The sequence below is a fragment of the Apium graveolens genome, chromosome 7 (genome assembly GCF_009905375.1).
Source record: "Apium graveolens cultivar Ventura chromosome 7, ASM990537v1, whole genome shotgun sequence".
NCBI lineage: Eukaryota > Viridiplantae > Streptophyta > Magnoliopsida > Apiales > Apiaceae > Apium > Apium graveolens.
Genome location: NC_133653.1, coordinates 121,159,863 through 121,177,949, shown reverse-complemented (window position 1 = coordinate 121,177,949; position 18,087 = coordinate 121,159,863). Strand labels below are relative to the sequence as shown.

The 18,087-nt window shown below is 33.7% G+C and overlaps 3 protein-coding genes across 5 annotated transcripts; all 3 read left to right on the top strand.

Annotated features, from left to right (window-relative positions):
- Positions 1–2,151: 2,151 nt before the first annotated feature.
- On the top strand, positions 2,152–8,292 carry LOC141672732 (uncharacterized). The gene is made up of 17 exons (XM_074479380.1): positions 2,152–2,232; positions 2,515–2,656; positions 3,269–3,456; positions 3,668–3,744; positions 3,838–3,933; positions 4,028–4,151; positions 4,961–5,019; positions 5,110–5,187; positions 5,389–5,459; positions 5,545–5,641; positions 6,760–6,834; positions 6,969–7,067; positions 7,219–7,359; positions 7,441–7,470; positions 7,592–7,654; positions 7,763–7,840; positions 7,954–8,292. The coding sequence occupies exons 2-17, from the start codon at positions 2,538–2,540 to the stop codon at positions 8,029–8,031; spliced, it is 1,473 nt and encodes a 490-aa protein (XP_074335481.1). The 5' UTR covers positions 2,152–2,232; positions 2,515–2,537; the 3' UTR covers positions 8,032–8,292.
- Positions 8,293–10,961: 2,669 nt separating this feature from the next.
- LOC141670981 (uncharacterized) lies at positions 10,962–13,667 on the top strand. 3 transcript variants are annotated; one of them, XM_074477045.1, is made up of 3 exons: positions 10,962–11,105; positions 11,997–12,734; positions 12,810–13,667. In XM_074477045.1, the coding sequence occupies exons 2-3, from the start codon at positions 11,999–12,001 to the stop codon at positions 13,259–13,261; spliced, it is 1,188 nt and encodes a 395-aa protein (XP_074333146.1). In that variant the 5' UTR covers positions 10,962–11,105; positions 11,997–11,998; the 3' UTR covers positions 13,262–13,667. The 3 variants fall into 3 exon arrangements, with proteins under 3 accessions (XP_074333146.1, XP_074333147.1, XP_074333145.1); XM_074477046.1 differs by having other exon boundaries at positions 11,997–13,017; positions 13,141–13,667; XM_074477044.1 differs by having other exon boundaries at positions 11,997–13,667.
- A 2,227-nt stretch (positions 13,668–15,894) lies between these two features.
- Positions 15,895–17,840, top strand: LOC141671242 (E3 ubiquitin-protein ligase RING1-like). The gene is made up of 2 exons (XM_074477401.1): positions 15,895–17,129; positions 17,494–17,840. The coding sequence occupies exon 1, from the start codon at positions 16,031–16,033 to the stop codon at positions 17,114–17,116; it is 1,086 nt and encodes a 361-aa protein (XP_074333502.1). The 5' UTR covers positions 15,895–16,030; the 3' UTR covers positions 17,117–17,129; positions 17,494–17,840.
- Positions 17,841–18,087: the final 247 nt, after the last annotated feature.

Here is an 18,087-nt window from a genome sequence, read left to right as displayed (position 1 = left end):
GCTGATACTAGTGTTTTTTAGGATTACATCAAAAGTTGGTGTAGGTAGTTTGTGTTGACGGAGGAAACCATTGAATTCATTTTTAGTTTCAAAAATATTTGCATATAATATATTATGCGGCTTAAATCTCAAAAGAGTCGCTGAAGTGAAAGGCATATATCAAAAAAATGATTCAAGTTATCGGATACTCGTTTGCACCACTCTGGTTGAAAATAAATAATGATGGTGCCGTTAGTTAAATTAGTTGACTGGATGAAAAACGTTAAAATTTAACGGGAGTTGTATTTTATAACACGTGACAGCACAGAAATGTTGCACGGTTATCACTAATTACAAATAAGATGTTTGTATTTAGTAAAATTAGTAATATATCTTAGCTGAATAATTATATAGATTAATTATTCTTTAAAAAAATTTGGAAAAAGTTAATTTCTATTTAAAACCAAATAATTGTCTTTTATGTTTACAAATAATCTATTTTTTCTTTAATTTAAAGAGAATACAAATTTTATTATAACATAAAATATTAGTTTCAAATTTTAAATTTCAAGATTTATCTGTAATTTTTAAACATAATTTTAAATTTTAAAGTAAAAACACATATTTTCTTTTATACAATTCCGTATTCTTTTCAAATTTATGTAAAATTAAACTTTCGTTAATTTTTTTTTCAAATTATGATAAACCAGTACACCTCAAAATAAAATTTAATTTCACATATTTAAATTAAAATATAATTTTAGACTTCTATAGTAGGATTAGTTAAATTTTGAAATAAAACGTACAATGGAAAAAATATTATTGTGAGGTTTTACAAAAATTGCATACAAAAAATATATTTAACTTCTCCATATCTACATAAATATAAAATTGTTCTGACATACTCTTAATTACAACCTAAAAGAATAATATTCTAGATTAGTTAAAAATTATTTAGAATATTTAGGTTTTTTTGTGCTTCCAAAATTATTAATCTAACTCGATCTTTTTTGAACTTTTCTTGTAAACAACCGTATAGGTTTATAGAAGAGGGAAGAATACTGGGATGGAGTCGGAGTTGCAGAGGATATAGATACATATACATGTTGATTAATATAATATTTCAATTAAATCTGAATCCAGCTAGTATAATTACTATATAAAAAAAAGTCAAAAGAGGTCAACTACTTTCCGTTAAATTTATTTTTTGATTTAACGGCAATATCATTACTTTCAACTAGAATGATGTAAATGAGTCTCCGATAACTTGAGTCATTTTTTTGATATATGGCGTTCACTTATGTGACTACTTTGAGATTTAAACCTATGTTATGCAATCAGCAAACAAAGCGACTAATTGTTTAGTTCGTTTATTTATTTTTCAAATTAGTTACATAATTGATTAATGATTTCTCCTGATTGAACTACATTCAAATTAATGAAATTTTGTTTTATATTCAAGAAAAAAACGTGTCGTCATTTTGTTCATTATAAACTATCAATTTTATTTACTTAAATCTAATTAAAGTACATTCATGGTTTAACTAACAAGATAGGTATAATTTTCTTTTAAAAAATAAACAATTAGTTTTGCATAATTTTATTGGAATATAGTCTTTTGTACAGTCAACACTTCTATTTAATTGTTTTCTATAAAATTTTACATAACCACTTAAAAATGCTCATACATGCCACATTTAATATAAGAGAAATTAAAAACACTGTTTTGTTTTAAATTTGTTTTCAATTTATTATCTTTCGAAAATATCTACAAAATTACGAATTTCAATAAAAAATAATCATAAGTGCAACTTCTTTTAGTTTTTCTGAAAAACAACTCAAATTTTTAGTTGCATTGAGATTATATGTGATTTTTTTTTTGAGATTACATCTATTTATATCGAGTTACAAAATCGTATTTTTGCAAAATTATTAAAAATAGTATTTTACAAATTTGAACTTATAAAAATGTAAGAATAACTTTAAAAACAACCGTATTTTCAAAAAACCTCTTCTTTTATTAGAAAAATAAATACTCTCTCAATTTCAATATATCTGTGCAGTTTAATTTTTATTCATAATTTAAGGCTTATTGACTATATAGTTTCGTTAATTATTTTTTAATTTTTTTTTGTGAATAACTGACAAAAAAAATTAAAAATAATAATATAATAAAGGCGCAGCTTCTTACAACTCTTAAACCCTGAAAAATTCATCATCGCTGCTGCTACTCTCAGCCTCCTCGTGCACCAAGTAAGCTCCACCCTTCATTTGTATCTATCTTTTATATACACACAATCTTTCATATCATTAATAGTTTTCTATTTGCTTATAAATTGTAATTCTTTTTTATTTTAAAGTTTAAATCTTTTCTTGATTATAAATTGATTAAGCTATTTAGAGTTGTCAAAATTTGATTTTGATTACATGGGGTTCCAAGATTTGTTGATAAATGTAAATATATGTGTGTATATAAATGTTGGTTGTGTGTATTTTGAGTGTTTGTTGTGTTTATATGTTTGTTGGTTTTGGTAGGAGAGGAATAGTGGTATTGAAGAATGATTGCAGCTGTTTCTTGGATCCCTAAGGGGGTTTGTAAGGCTGTTCCGGAAGCGGCTGAGCCGCCTTCGAAAGAGGAGATTGAGAAGCTTATTCAGAGTGGTGTATTGGAAGAAAGGTTTAATCTTTGTGCTTTTTAGTAGTTTTTGTGTTTAGAATGTTTTGGTATGTGGTTTTAAGGTTTAATTCATATTGGGTTCGGTAGTTTTGGTTTGGGTGGGAAATTTTTTGTTCTTGGGTTGCGTTTGTGTGTCTGTAAATTTATTGATGTTGTGTGGTTTTGAAATTTAGTTGCATTTGGTAGATGTTAGTTTATAGGTTCAAAGGAATAGAAGTATGATAAACGAGTCATTTCGGGGTGTTCCAGATATGTTGTCTTATATACGTGTTTCGACTTGTGTTAGAATTTTCTTCCTTTTCCTGTAACTCTTGTTGTTTCTCTTGCCCTTCATGTACACTGTGTGCAACTAAGTATAATGAGAAATTTGCAGACAGTTTAAAGGGATAAACAGCTTATTTGTCAAGTACCCCTCCGTTTCACAAGTGGTCAAATAGATTATATGGTGGAGTTATTAATTTTGAGCGTTTTTGCAGTGCATGTTTATATTTGGGATAAATGTGAAGTGAATTATTCATCTCAGGATGAAAGATAATTTAAAACTCAATACACCAAACTACATATTATAAATCTAGTTAGTTTATTCTAGAACACTTATTCCTTTCTATGCAGTGGAGATGGTGAAAGCGAACACGATGATGAAAATATGGATGTGGAGGCCGTCGAGGAGCCTGATGAGGTTGCTCAAGCATTAGCAGCAGCTGATGCCATTGGGAAGTCATCTAAGAGTACCAGTTTTGAGGACATTGCCGATGGTTTACGAGAATTAGATATGGATAACTATGATGAAGAAGATGATGGTATCTTTATCTATCTTGTTTGTTTAGCAGTTCCTAATTTCCTTGAGAGTTTTGGAAATCACTTTTCTTGTAGCCTCTACATTAGTCACCTAAACACAGCAGAGAGTAGAAATTAATCAATTTTAGCACCAAATATTTATCTTTCCGTGAATAATTTCGTGGAAATTATCTTTGAACAATAGTAAAGCAGTAATCTCTCATTTGACACTAGATATCGAGGTTTTCAGTAAGGGACTCGGGGACACTTACTACAAAGGCAACGAAGAGGATCCATATCTGAAGGATGATGTAAATTAATTTATTTGTGGTCTCTAATCTGGGTTTTATTGTTTGTTAACCATTATGATTCTCATTGTTTTTTATATTGCATTTTCTTTACAGGGTAATGACTCGGAAGAGCTCGAAGATATGGTAATAAAAGCTGAGGACTCTGTGATAATTTGTGCGCGTAATGAGGATGATGTCAGCCATCTTGAGGCATGTACTACTTTGTTGACATATACACCACTTTGTCGCACTCCACTTCTTTTACATGAACACCTTACTAATTGGTGAGGTTGATTTATAACAGATCTGGATATTGGAAGATATTGTTGATAATGATCAAAACATGTTTATTCATCATGATATCATACTCCCGGCATTTCCCCTCTGCACGGCATGGCTTGATTGCCCGATAAAAGGTGGAGAAAAAGGTATGCCAATTTTTACATTTCAGTAACTTTTACACATTATGGTCATGTGATCAATTATCAATACCTTTTTATAACTTCTTTACAAGGATAATACAAAAAAAATTTACTTAAATTTTTAGGAACCGCTTTTTAAAGATATCTATTCCTCCTTAAATTCCACTGAAAATATCATATTTAACTTTCAAGGTGGTTTATCTACTTTAGAATGGATATTCTAATATCTTCTAGAATATGAGGATTTAGGATCTTTAATAACAGTATACTAGATTAACTTTACTGTTGTTTTGTCAATCATGACTTGAAAAACCTTATTGCTCAAACTACGAACTAGGACGATAGTCCACCAAGTATTACAGTCTTAAAATCCTTTTTCTTTTCTCACTATAGAAATCCCACAACTGATCCTACTGAAGCGTAAATATATGGCCAAGTCACAGTAATTAAGATTTAAGTGCATGAGTAATCATTTTCTCCATACTTCCATGCATCTACACTTATCACTGTATTTCGGGGAGAAGTTAGGGGCTTAGTTTTCTATATTACTTTTTAAATACTGAAAATTGAGTTTCTAGTTGGTTCAACTAACAGGGAGAACTGTAGAGCTTATTTTTTATTCTAATTAATATAGCAATAACAAAGAACTATAAAGTCAATAAAGCTTGAAGTATCTATTTTCGTTTTATTTCTGGAAAAATCATCGGGAACAAGATAGCATTTGTTCATATAACATTTTCTCATTCATCTCCCTGTTTTCTCTTAGTTCTCTTTTTCTGTCCTAAATTAGCAGTTATGGTGTTTATTGTCAACAGGGAATTTTATCGCTGTTGGATCCATGGACCCAGCAATTGAGATATGGGATCTTGATATTGTATGTGCTTCATAGACCTCAAACCTAATGTAGTGTCATACGACTTTATCATTACAGTAAAAAGACAATAACAGTTCCTTTTACTTTTAGATGGATGAAGTCCAACCATCACTGATACTAGGAGGTATTGCTGAGGAGAAAAAGAAGAAGAAGAAAAAGGGAACAAAGGTCAGTTAGTTTTTTCCGAAGTGCATACAAATCAGCAAATGTCTGAGCTTTGCATGCAAATTTCCAGAGCAGTCTAGAGATGGGGAACTTTCACGTTTTCTTGTAACCCATTTTTATTTTTATTGTTCTTGTGATTATTTCTATAAAACGCAGTTGTGAATAACTCTTGTTTATTAACCTTCAAATTTTGTTTTTCATTAGAAATCTATTAAATACAAAAAAGGCAGTCACACAGATTCAGTACTTGGCCTTGCTTGGAACAAAGAGTACAGGTAATAATGAATTTCATATCTGGTCTTTGGGGTTTAAGTGTCACAGTACAATGCTTCCAACATGTTCAATTCTATTTGTCTGCAGAAATATTCTTGCTAGCGCCAGTGCTGACAAATCAGTAAAGATTTGGGACGTGGCAACCGGAGAATGCAATATCACAATGGAACACCATACAGACAAGGTGAGGACTATGCTTTACTCAGTGTTATATGTATTCTTCTAGTATGTTCTACATGCAGCACTTGCTAACTGCTGGCTGAAATCTTCTGGATATATAAATGTCTAGCTCCGATATATTTATGTGGGCTTATATTAATCTATTTTAGGTCAATATAGTCTCTTCTACCTTACTGTTAGGCCCTTGACATTTTTCAAGTCAGGTATAATTAGTGTTGTTGATTAAAAATTTGAAGTGAAGTATATGCTGAATTTGAATAGGAATATTTTGGAGGATTTTGTGGACTTAATTGTGCATCAAGTCAGTTACAAATCTAAGAAGGAGAATTTGTAAGGATAAATAATACTCCCTCCGTCCCCCTCAATTCTTTACATTGGGGGACGGGGGCTCGACACACAATTTAATGCTCTTATTAAATGTAGTTGCATAATTATTTTTAAATTTTTTTTCTTCTAAATAAAAATATAATGTTTACACTTTTATACAAAAAAAGAAAATTTTAAAAATAAATTACGGAGATGTGAAAAAACTGTAAAGAAGTGAGGGACGGAGGTAGTATCTTATTAGGGGTATATATATGAAAATGTTTGCATGTGTGGATAGGCATGAATTAAATATCAATGTGTGTGTGGAGAGTGGCTGATCTCTCGAATATCACTTAGTTGAGTGTACATGAATTTATTAATAAAAAAATCAACAGTTATTTTGATTATATAATCTCGTGGCAGCCTACGTATATAACTTTACATACCTGTTCTATATTATTAGTAAAACGAAGAGTAATTACTTGATTAAATATCGTAGTTGTCTTTAGACACCAACTTCACCTTAAACCAGTAAATTGAACTAGTGACTATCCCGGTAGGATATATGGGGTGTGTACCGATAATCTTTTTGGGCATATATTTTTCTAATTTATATGTTGCGGTTCTAAACTATCGATCTGTAAAAGTTTTTGAAATAAAATTTTTGGACATTTAAAGATGCCCGTGGAGTACTGTTTATAAGTGAGTGCTTGTAACTCTAATTTCATTTTGGATACAGGGGCATGCACATCTATAACTGTTTTAAAAAGACGAAATCCATTAAATGTGTTTCTTTTTCTGATTTTGTCATATCAGGTTCAAGCAGTTGCATGGAATTATTATGCTCCCCAAGTTCTTCTTAGTGGATCTTTCGATCATACAGTAGTCATGGTAAATAGTTGCATAACAATATAGTCTCCAGTAATGTACGCTAACTCCTACAGCTGTTATATTATCAGACACAGTTTCCTTTATTATTAAGATGATACGTATGCTCTAACTTCCCCCCTTCTACCCTATTATAGAAAGATGGACGAATTCCAGAGCATACTGGATTTAAGTGGTCGGTCAATGCTGATGTCGAGAGCTTGGCATGGGATCCTCACACCGAGCACTCATTTGTGGTCTGTTCTCTTATTTAAATCGAGTATTATAGCTGTCTGTTTATTGATCGAATTTTTTTTATTTGAGTAAGTGAAATTATCCTTTGTGTTATAAACTATGTAGTTTCCCATGGAGATCTTACAGATGAACATTCTGTTGATGCATTTTTAGGTCAGTCTTGAAAATGGCACTGTTAGCGGTTTTGATATACGGGCTGCCAAGACCGACGCATCGGAGACAAAGCCAAGTTTTACTCTCCATGCTCACGACAAAGCCGTTTCCTCTATTTCTTATAATCCTTTGATTCCAAATGTACACACCTCTCTGCACCTGACCCCTAACGTTTCAACTGTTCAACGGTCTTACTAACTTTTCTTTTCTTTTTTCCCATAGCTTCTCGCAACAGGTTCTACAGATAAGATGGTAAGTCCTTGGCATCCCGAATTTTTCTCACTCTTACCCACATCTTCAGTTGCATATAACTATGTATCCTGCACTACAAATAGTTTCCTTATACTTACAGCTTCATTAATTATTGCTGCAGGTAAAACTATGGGATCTCTCAAATAACCAACCTTCATGTGTTGCATCTAAGAATCCTAAAGCTGTATGTGATTCTTTGTTTACAAATCTTTAAATTTATATAAGAATATATAGTTCAGTGATTTAGTCATCCGTAGCTTAATTATCACTCTCTTACACGTGGTGATACCAGGGAGCGGTATTTTCTGTAGTCTTTTCAGAAGATTCCCCCTTTTTACTGGCTATAGGAGGTTCTAAAGGAAAACTGGAAGTAAGTATACAATAGCTGTGAGCCATACATCTTATGGCACGACCACTCAACATTTTCTGTTTTACTTGTTGTGCTTTACCTAGGAAATAAGTTTTCTTTCACGAAAATTGCAGGTCTGGGATACAATATCTGATGCAGGGATCTCTCGGAAATACGGAAAGTACAGTAATCAGAAAAAGAACTCCACGTGACTGAATTTTTTTGGAAACAGAATGTGATCATCGGAACACCTCTAATGTTGCGCCAACCCACTAGTACTTTGCATGGTGTTTGTTTTGAGGTCAATTTGTAGTATTTTGCATAGTACATTCTTTCTGTTCTCTGTCCTAGGAAATTTTGATGCTCTTTTGTAATCAGAAACTAAAACTCATGTTTTGAGTGTAATATGAAAAGATGTGCTATTTATGTTAATGCCAACAAGGGCTACAAAGCCCTCTTGGTCCATTGTTATACTTCTCTCTCTTTGTTGAAATTGGTTAGTTTACAAGTTAGTTTCATATTGGTCACTTGTTATTAGATTTACAACTTTTATCAAGTTTAATAAATCAGACTGGATTTACAACTTTCATTAAATAAATCAGATTCTATTTTATAATTTAAAAATATTTATTTCCACATGAACTTTATAATTTAGTTTAGAGAGCTAATAGTGATTTTGATGTTTAGTTAAAAAAGTATCATGTAAAGTTAAACCTCTTTAAAGTAATAGGGTTGGGATTAAGAAAAATATTACTTTAGCAAGTTTAATAGGGTCGGGATCAAGAAAAATATTACTTTAGCAAGTTTATTACTTTATCGGGAGTAAAAATACACTGTGTTTTTGCCCGCAATGGTTTACTCAGTTGGCTAAAGAGGGGATAATTATCCTCTTGACCACAGATTTGAATCTCACGGGAGGAGAATTTATGATTATGACTCATGAGTCGGACCTTGTCGCTTAAATGCGGTTTACCTTGGTTCACTATTACGTGAGCACGTAAGGTTTACCCGGTGCGCACCCAAAGATAGCGGCTGCGGGTTACCTACGATAAAAAAAAATATACTGTGTTTATTATATTGGGACCGGAAAAAAATATTATTTTAACGAGATTATTATTTTATCGATTATTATCTCATCGAGGTTTACTTCATTATGTTTTTTCCTCTGACCCACCAATGGTATGAGCCGGCCTTGATAGCACTAAGTTTTGAGGGAAATTATAACAATATGGGTCGGGTTGTGTAGTCGGCTGCTAATTCTTCTTCCATTACCCGCAACATCGAAATTTGGAAAAAGTTGACATTAACCATTCGACTTTAAAAAAATGCACAAAACGACCCTCTTAATTTGAAATCGGCCACAATAAAGGTTAAGGGAGATGTGCGTGGCTCAGTTGTCGATTGAAAAAATGGTAAGAACGATAATTACTGGAAAAAAATATTGAATATACACTAACCATCCAAATATTAAAAAAAGCGTTAAAAGTGAATACGAGTAAAAGTTTTAATAACGACCCTATATTATGGTCAATTTTTATATAATCAGTCAGTTTTGTTACTAGCAAGGACTAAATACAATTACTACTTTTGTAAAGATAAAATAAGATAGAAATGAAAAAGTTGACTCGATATTATAGATTGATGTCGATAATATCAAAAAACGTTATCTTTTAATTTTAGCAATAGATGTATTTGGATTTTATATGGTCATACTAAACTTGGTCGCTATTATGGTCAACTTTTATCTGGTCAATTTATTTTTTCCGAAAAAGAACTAGAATACATTATAGTAATCTTGTAAGATAAGATAGAAATGATAAGAAATAACTTGATATTACTGAAAGATTACGAAAAAAGAGATATGTTAACCTTTTTCGTAAATAATATTGTATATATGATAAAATAGGTATCTGAATACGATAAAAGATACGAAAATTTTTTTTGTCATAACTTGTACGATAAGCCTAATATAAAATTTCCGAAATTGTATATTGATTCTCGATCGGGTATATGATTTTATATATGCAAAAAAAATGCATGATTTATCTGAAATCCGTATCAAATGTCCGGCACAGATTGTTTTAATAATTTAGATTGTTTCATCGGTCGGGCCGGAGTGTTTATCCATACACACAAGGTTTGGTTGATGATTGAAAAAATGATAAGAACGACAATTAGCCATCTAAACAGTAGAAAAAAAGTGTTAAAATCTTATAATTTTTGGGATTTGTTATGAACAAGACTAAACAAATTTATTCTGACCCTATATTATGGTCAGTTTCTATATAATCAGTCAATTTTATTACTAGGAAGGCCTAAAATACAATGTATTGTTTTTATACGATAAGATAAGATAGAAAAGAAAAGGTTGACTCGATATTATAGATTGATTTTGATAAAAATAGTATCTTTTAATTTTAGCAATATTTGTATTTGGACCTTATATCATCGTAGTGAACTTGGCCGCTATTATGGTCAATTTTTAGCTAGTCAATTGATTTTTTCGAGAAAGAACTAGAATACATTATAATAATCTTGTAAGATAAGATAGAAATGATAAGAAATAACATGATATTACCGAAAGATTACAAAAAGGAGATATATTAGCTTTTCTCGTAAATAATATTGTATATATGATAGAATAGGTATCTGAATACGATAAAAAATACGTAAAATTTTCTCTGATAACTTGTACGATAAGCCTAATATAAAATTTCCGAAATTGTATATTGATTCTCGATCTGGTATATGATTTCATATATGCAAAAAAATGCATGGTTTATCTGAAATCCGTATCAAATGTCCGATACAGATTGTTTTAATATTTTTATTGAGATACATGAATATGCGAAAAACCGGTTACCGGATGAGGCATGATTTTCACATGTTACATTTTTAATTTTATTTATAAAAATTATAGCTAAAATACCATTTCCCGCTTGTAACATTATTTTATATATTTTTCTTGAAATTTCTCAAACCGAAAACCGGAAGCGCAACTGAATAACTAGAATAGACCAAACAAATTATTTTCTAAATTTAGCAATTTACCTATAAAAAAATAAAACAATGATATTAAAATCATAAAATAGGATTCTTTCATATCTTTTTAAGACAAGTTATGTTGCAACATGGGCTTAAAACACTGAAACATACATATGTAAGGTACTTTTCTGACACAATTTCCAACAAAAGCCACACCTATATATATTACATACACATATCTTAAACCCTGCCCCCTCCAGTTCAGCTGCACTAACAGAGTGTTTGGATCTTCTTACAAGAGGTACCTTCTATTTTTGCCTTTGAATTTACTTTTTTACAGTGTTTGCTAGTAAAGTTTGGATCTTTTTCAAGGTTTTATGTTGAAAGTTGTGTTATTATGATGAAGTTTCCATTTTTTTATGATTCTTGATTGATACTTGCTTTATATATAGGCCCTTTGTGTGTGTGTGTGTTTGAAAGTTGTGTGTAAATGATCAAGTTTCTATTTTTATATGACTTTTGATTGATATTTGCTTTTCATTTTGGTCTTTTGTGTGTGTGTGTGTGTGTTTATGTTGTGTGTGTGTGTTTTATGTGTGTGTTTCTGTTGTGTGTGTGTGTGTGTTTGTGAAAGTTGTTTGAAAATGATGAAGTTTCTATTTTTATATAATTCTTGATTTATATTTGTGTGTGTGTTTTGACAGTTTTGTGTGTGTTTATGTTTTGTGTGTGTGTGTGTGTTAATGTTTTGTGTGTGTGTGTTGTGTGTTGTGTGTTGTGTTGTGTGTGTGTTTGTGTTGTCTGTTTTGTTATTAGGGTTAGGTTCTTTAGTTTATAAAGACTATTTTTATTGTTGCTAAGTTGTAAAGACTCTATTTTTATTATGGAATTCAAGTTTTTGCAGATTCTTGATTGATAGTATGTTTTTTTTTTCAATTTGTCTTTATTTGTGTTAAATGTTTTGGTAGGTTTATAGTTAAGGTTACTCACTTAGTTTGATGTAGCATATATTTTCATCCTGTATGTTGAATGTGGTTAATTAAGGGTTAGTTGTTCTGAGATGATTTGTATGTGTTTTTAATGAAAAGGTTGAGTTTTTTTAAATAATGAGAGGATTGAATTTGCTGGTTCTGTTTATTTTGTTTTGATTAATTTGTTTGACACCTTTTCGTAATTTTATTTCTTTTCGCAGCAATGGGTTGTGAAGCTAATGCAGTTCAAGTGGCTAATGGGGAAGTCAAGATGGTGAAGGTGGCAGAGAGTGGTGGTGTACCAATGGGGAGTGAAGCTAATGCAGTTCAAGTAGCTAATGGGGAAGTCAAGATGGTGAAGGTGGTGGAGAGTGGTGGTGTACCAATGGGGAGTGAAGCTAATGCAGTTCAAGTAGCTAATGGGGAAGTCAAGATGGTGAAGGTGGTGGAGAGTGGTGTACCAATGGGGAGTAAAGCTAATGCAGTTCAAGTGTCTAATGGGGCAGTCAAGATGGTGAAGGTGGTGGAGAGTGGTGTACCAATGGGGAGTGAAGCTAATGCTGTTCAAGTAGCTAATGGGGAAGTCAAGATGGTGAAGGTAGCGGATAGTGGTCTACCAATGGGGAGTGAAGCTGATGCAGTTCAATTGGGTAACGGGGAAGTGAAAGCGCTGAAGTTGGAGGAGATTGGTGTACTAATGGGGAGTGAAGCTGATGCAGTTCAAGTGGGTAATGGGAAAATGAAAACCGAGATGTTGGAGGAGAGTGGTGTAACAATGGGGAGTGAAGCTAATGCAGTTCAATTGGGTAATGGGGTAGTGAATGGTGAGAAGTTGGAGGAAGGTGACAATGACAATGAAGCTAAGAATGTTGTCAAGCATTCGCTGCCACCAATGAAGCCTGGTTCTCCTGATGCACGTGATGAGGGTATCAACGTACCTTCTGATTTTACTTTGCCAGGTACTGTGCGTACTTTACCCCCTGAGTTGGATCGTGTTGATGCTCATCGAAAGTGCTATTCCCCTGGTTCTCCAGATGCAAGTAGCCCCATTACCCCCAAGGGTGGTTCCTTTGACCCTTTTGCTCCTGCTATTGATGATTTGGCGATGGCACCACGAGGTAGCAGTTATTCGCGACAAGCATGGAATATTTCTGCTGGGAGTATTAAACTTGGTTCTTCTGTGAGGCTTGCAATAGAGGAATGTTGTGACAGTGATGAAGAGGACGCCTGGGAGGACGAGAGGTTATTGAAAGTTTTGTATTATGATTTACTCGAAGTTATTGTTTCAACACAAGTTTATTCAGTTCAGTTCGACATGTTTCTAGATGAAGTTTTGGAGAAGCTTTTAATACTTGATGGATACAGGACCCCTGAACCTCTTTTCACTGGGATTGCTGATACCTGCCCTCCTGCACCAATGAAGTTTGAACGGAAAGCTGCGATCAATATCACTGATAGAGGGTTGTGCAGAAAGCTCGAGTTTTGACATGGAACAATAGCTATTGATTTTCGAAGCCCACTTGGTGCTCCATCTGATGCTAGTATGTGACTGCAGTGCTAACTAACTCGGTGTTCAGAATCGGAGGGTGCTTTGATTTGAAGAGCCGGGGTAATCCTCTGCAGTTCTTAGATATTTATTTACTCCTTTAATAAGTTTGCATAGCTGATAGGATCTGTTAAGACAGCAAATCTTTCTAATTAAGTTTTATACTTAAGTTGCAACATTGTTTAGGGAGTTGAACTGTTATATCCTATTAGCGGAGCCAAGTGGTTTCTTAAGTCACTTTGTGCTTTTTACCCTTTTGCTAGTATTACTTATCACGTATCCGTGATATCATTCAACTTTGTTTTGGGATGGTTTTTTGGCGTAAAATGCTGCCAATAATAATTGGTTTTCCAAGATTTTCATTTATCTTTGTCTTGTCTATGTTTTCAATGCTCAGTTCATTATAATTTGTTTCGTTGTTTCTATTTGCAAGTTCTTTTATATGGCTGAGGTATTTGAAGATGATTTGTTGTATACTGGTATTTAGATTATTAGCATTTATTATATGTTAATTTCCAAGCTTGGTTGTCCTGGAAAATTGAAATGATAATAGTCGTTCTTATAAGACGAGAATGAAGAAAGTTACTCTAGATCAATGTGAATTAGATGCCAGATATAAGTGCAGATATATGATACTGGTGAACTACAAATCAGGATCACTAACTCTTACAGGCAACTGAAAGCACGAGCCTTTATGTCGATGATGCTTATGATAGGTATCTACACTTGTATATGATACTTTATGTCGATGATGCAGATATATGATACTGGTAACTAGAAATCAGGATCACTAACTCCTACAGGCAACTAAAAGCACGAGCCTTTATGTCGATGATGCTTATGCTAGGTATCTAAACGTGTTTAAATGTTGTTTCTCGATGAGCTTAGTGTCATCTGAAGATTATTGTTGAATTGAACCCCTTCGCCTTGGTTGATAAGGAGAATTAGTTTCATTAACGTTGTTAGGATTATCTTATGTTGTCGTGTATTATTAAGTGGATGTTCTTAGTATACCTCGGATAGTCGGATACGTTCTTGCACCTCGGGGTACTTTGATGTTTTCCCCTGCTTCCCCTGCTCTTGTTATCTTGATCTTTGCAGCAACCTCGCGTAGAACACGCCAGGATCATGTCACGAAAGTGAGATAGATGTCTGTAGTAAACTCTCTAGATTTTGTTGATGATCAAGTTCACTTGTACAACGAAGCCTGTGGAGATTTGCAACAATGGAGTACATGTAAAGTTACTGCAGGGTTGCTAAACAGAGAATGCCCTGCAAAATGCAATAGAGGTTAGCCGGAAGTAGAGTTAAATCATGGATAAACTTCAACGGCGACATGCGTGCCTGAATACCCGACTCTGCACTCTAGCTAATATCGAAAAACCAGCGGCATTATTCGGTAGAAGTACCTTCGATAATCGGTGATTAATCGGAATCAATTTAATTAATTAAATAATAATATATAAATTTCTATTCAAATTTCGTTAAGTTTTTATAAGATTTACAAAAATAATATCTCATTATCACCAGTTCATATTTAATATTTAAGTGACGTATACTTATTATTTTATAGTTGATTTATGTATAATAATAAATACTCTCGCTACTTAGTACACTACTTAGTAGTTAGAAAATTATTACCTATTATATATAAATTAAATATGTATGCGGTTTATCTTGGTTCACGTGATTTGCAGGTTATTGCGTGAGCTCGTAGGGGTGCACACCCGAAGGGTAGTGGCTGCAGGTTAGCTACGATAAAAAAAATATGAATGCATGATGTGCTAAAATTACTTACATAGCAAATCAATTACAGGAAATGAATCGATCGAGTATATTTTCGGGAGAAATAAAAGTAATTTAATTGAAAAAACTTATTCAATTATTAGAGATTAGGATTTAGGAGCATGTGGTAGTCAATATAAGTCAATATATCAATCAATCAATCGTACCCAATAATACCGCCTAGGGCGGTGTCTGGGGAGTGTATATTATACGCAGCCTTACCCTCATTCCAAAGAATGACGAGACTGTTCGTTCAAAAGACCCCCGACTTGTGTGTACGCCCAAACATGTGTTTCCTAGGTAAACAATGATCCATAAACATAAGTACAGTTAGCGAGACAACGATAAATAATGATAGAATACCTTCATGGCCTTCTTCACATGGGACTTAACGTAAAAAGTTTCAATATATTATTATTGAATATTAACTATTATTTTGAATTTCAATTTTTTTAGAATATTTTTTTTTTATTAATTTTCACATTTTGACCGAACTAACCGATTTTGACCCGAATTAACCGATTTTTGACCGAATTGACCGACTTTTACCGATTTTTTTAAAAAACGCACTTTGACCCGATTTTCGATTAATCGAGACAGGACCCGTCCGAACTCCGATTAATCAGCCGATTTTTTTAGAACACCTGAAAAACTATTGTTAATGCACCATATATATGAACAAAAAAGCTAATAATAAGCATAAAAATTAAAACAACACTTAAATTAGACATAAGTGTCCCAAATTAATCCAATCCCAAAATTAAAAAAATCCCAAAAATAAAAAAAATTCAAAAAAACCAACAGTTTTATTATATAAACACACACCTCTCTGAATCAAAATTTTCTCGCGGCAATCAACTAACTTTTTGATTAGCCGCTCCTCATTTCCCCTCTCTCTCTCCTCCTCACTTTCTCTCTCTAAAAATGTCCACCCTCTCCGGCGCGGCCACCGCCACCACCCGGTACTTCTGCCACCAATGCAATTCCACGGTGTCTATACCACCGCAATCTCCCTCCTCTGAACTCGTTTGTCCTAATTGTAATGGCGGTTTTCTCGAAGAATTCGACGAATCTTCAAGCACCAATGCTCTTCCTATTCTCAATGCGCCTAGTTTGTTCCCGCTGGCGTCTCAGAGTAATGACTTGTTCAATCTCTTACGAGGAGGAAATAGGTGGGATCATCGCGATCAGTTTGATCCTTTGTCGTTTTTCGTGACTTATTTGAGTACATTGCGCGCCGGTGGCGCCAATATACAATTCGTCGTAAATAATAACAACAACAATAATAATAATGATAATAATGAGAATGAGAATAATGAGAATGAGAATGAGAATGCTGGTCGTAATTTTTATAGTGATAGGCTGTTTGATCCGTTTGGACTACGTGTTCCGTTTAATTTAGGAGATTATGTTGTTGGACCAGGACTAGAACAATTGATACAGCAGTTATCGGAGAATGATCCGAATAGGCACGGACCGCCTCCTGCTGCTAAATCAGCGGTGGAAGGGCTTAAAAAGGTCGAGATTGGGGATGAGATGAGCGATGGTGATTATGCGCAATGTGCAGTCTGTATGGAGGCTTTCGAGGTCGGTGTGGAGGCCAAGGAGATGCCGTGTAGGCATTTGTTTCATTCGGATTGTATTGTCCCGTGGTTGGAGATGCATAATTCTTGTCCGGTTTGTCGGTTTGAGTTACCGACAGATGATGAGGATTACGAGAGCAGGAAGCGTGGCGGTGTGGAGGGGAGTGGAGGTGGGATAGGACAAGCGAGCGGTGGAATGGTACAATTGAGTGGAGGTGGAGGGAGGCCGTTGGCTCTCGGGATCGGAGGGTCTTTAGGTAATGTTTATAGTAATCCGAGGATGATGGAGAGGAGGTTTAGGATACAGTTGCCGATGTTGATTAGAGGCGGAGAGGAAACAAGCAATAGCGGAACTGGAAATGAGACAGGAAATGAGACAGCCGGAGGTTCTAACACCGATAGCCAGGCTGCGGATGATGTTGATTAATCTATCGCGATTCGTGAGTAATTTCTATGAACAATGTGTTTGATTATCTGTATTGCATTTGATTCTGATGATTATGTGGTATATTCTGTAACCTGTATGACCATATCTGTTACCATTTAGCTAGGAGCATTAACCTTTAGGAGCGTTTGGGTGATTGATGGGAATAAGAATCGGGAATAAGAATGAAGGGTAAATGAACGAGAATGATAAGTATCACACGCTATCAATCTGTAACACAAAAGCGATAAACTGGTTGAATTCCATTTAGGTTAACGGAATAGTGCTATTAACCCGTTATTCTAAGACTTTAAGGTGTCATAAGGTCCCGACATGATCTTATACAGAAGTTCTTACTGTTCATTTATCTTGTTTTGCAGAGAAGCTCTTGACATGTGCCGAATTTGAACATATATAGATTATATTATAAAGTTAAGACAGGAATGTATATCAGTACTTCGAACAATGATCCTGTATGTATATAATTTCTTTGATTCTTCTGTGTTCTTCACATATCAAAATCGGTACATCAAACATCCAATAGTTCTATTGTCATCACGCTCTCTCTTTTGTTCCTCCAGATCTTGGGGCCTAAGCTGAGCTTTCAAATGTCTAAATTTGTGTCAAGAATTTGTAATTTGTAATTCTATTTGTAATTTATAATACACTGCAAGTAATCTTGTATCATTTATATGTATTGAGACATAAAACTATGTTTTAAACTTCACACACTTGTTGAGACTTCACAACACAAGATCAATGGCAATACTAGCAGGAACATAAGATCAATGGCTTGCACTAGATTTGAAGTTGCATACCGTAATTTAGCAGCAAAAGTACATGTTTCTATACCGCCATCCAAGATTGGCACTCATAGTATACTTCGAAGAGGTCTTCTCTGGTTTCACTTCCACCGTAAACCTGATCTCAGACCACCGTTATAATGTCTGACTACCACAAGCAAACTTGCACTT

Bases quoted from the DNA above. Each gene is read 5' to 3' on its own strand.
- LOC141671242 (XM_074477401.1), top strand. From the start codon at position 16,031: ATGTCCACCCTCTCCGGCGCGGCCACCGCCACCACCCGGTACTTCTGC.
- LOC141670981 (XM_074477044.1), top strand. From the start codon at position 11,999: ATGGGTTGTGAAGCTAATGCAGTTCAAGTGGCTAATGGGGAAGTCAAG.
- LOC141672732 (XM_074479380.1), top strand. From the start codon at position 2,538: ATGATTGCAGCTGTTTCTTGGATCCCTAAGGGGGTTTGTAAGGCTGTT. The intron at 3,745-3,837 runs GTAAATTAATTT...TTTTCTTTACAG, and splicing joins ATCCATATCTGAAGGATGAT to GGTAATGACTCGGAAGAGCT. The intron at 3,934-4,027 runs GCATGTACTACT...GATTTATAACAG, and splicing joins ATGATGTCAGCCATCTTGAG to ATCTGGATATTGGAAGATAT.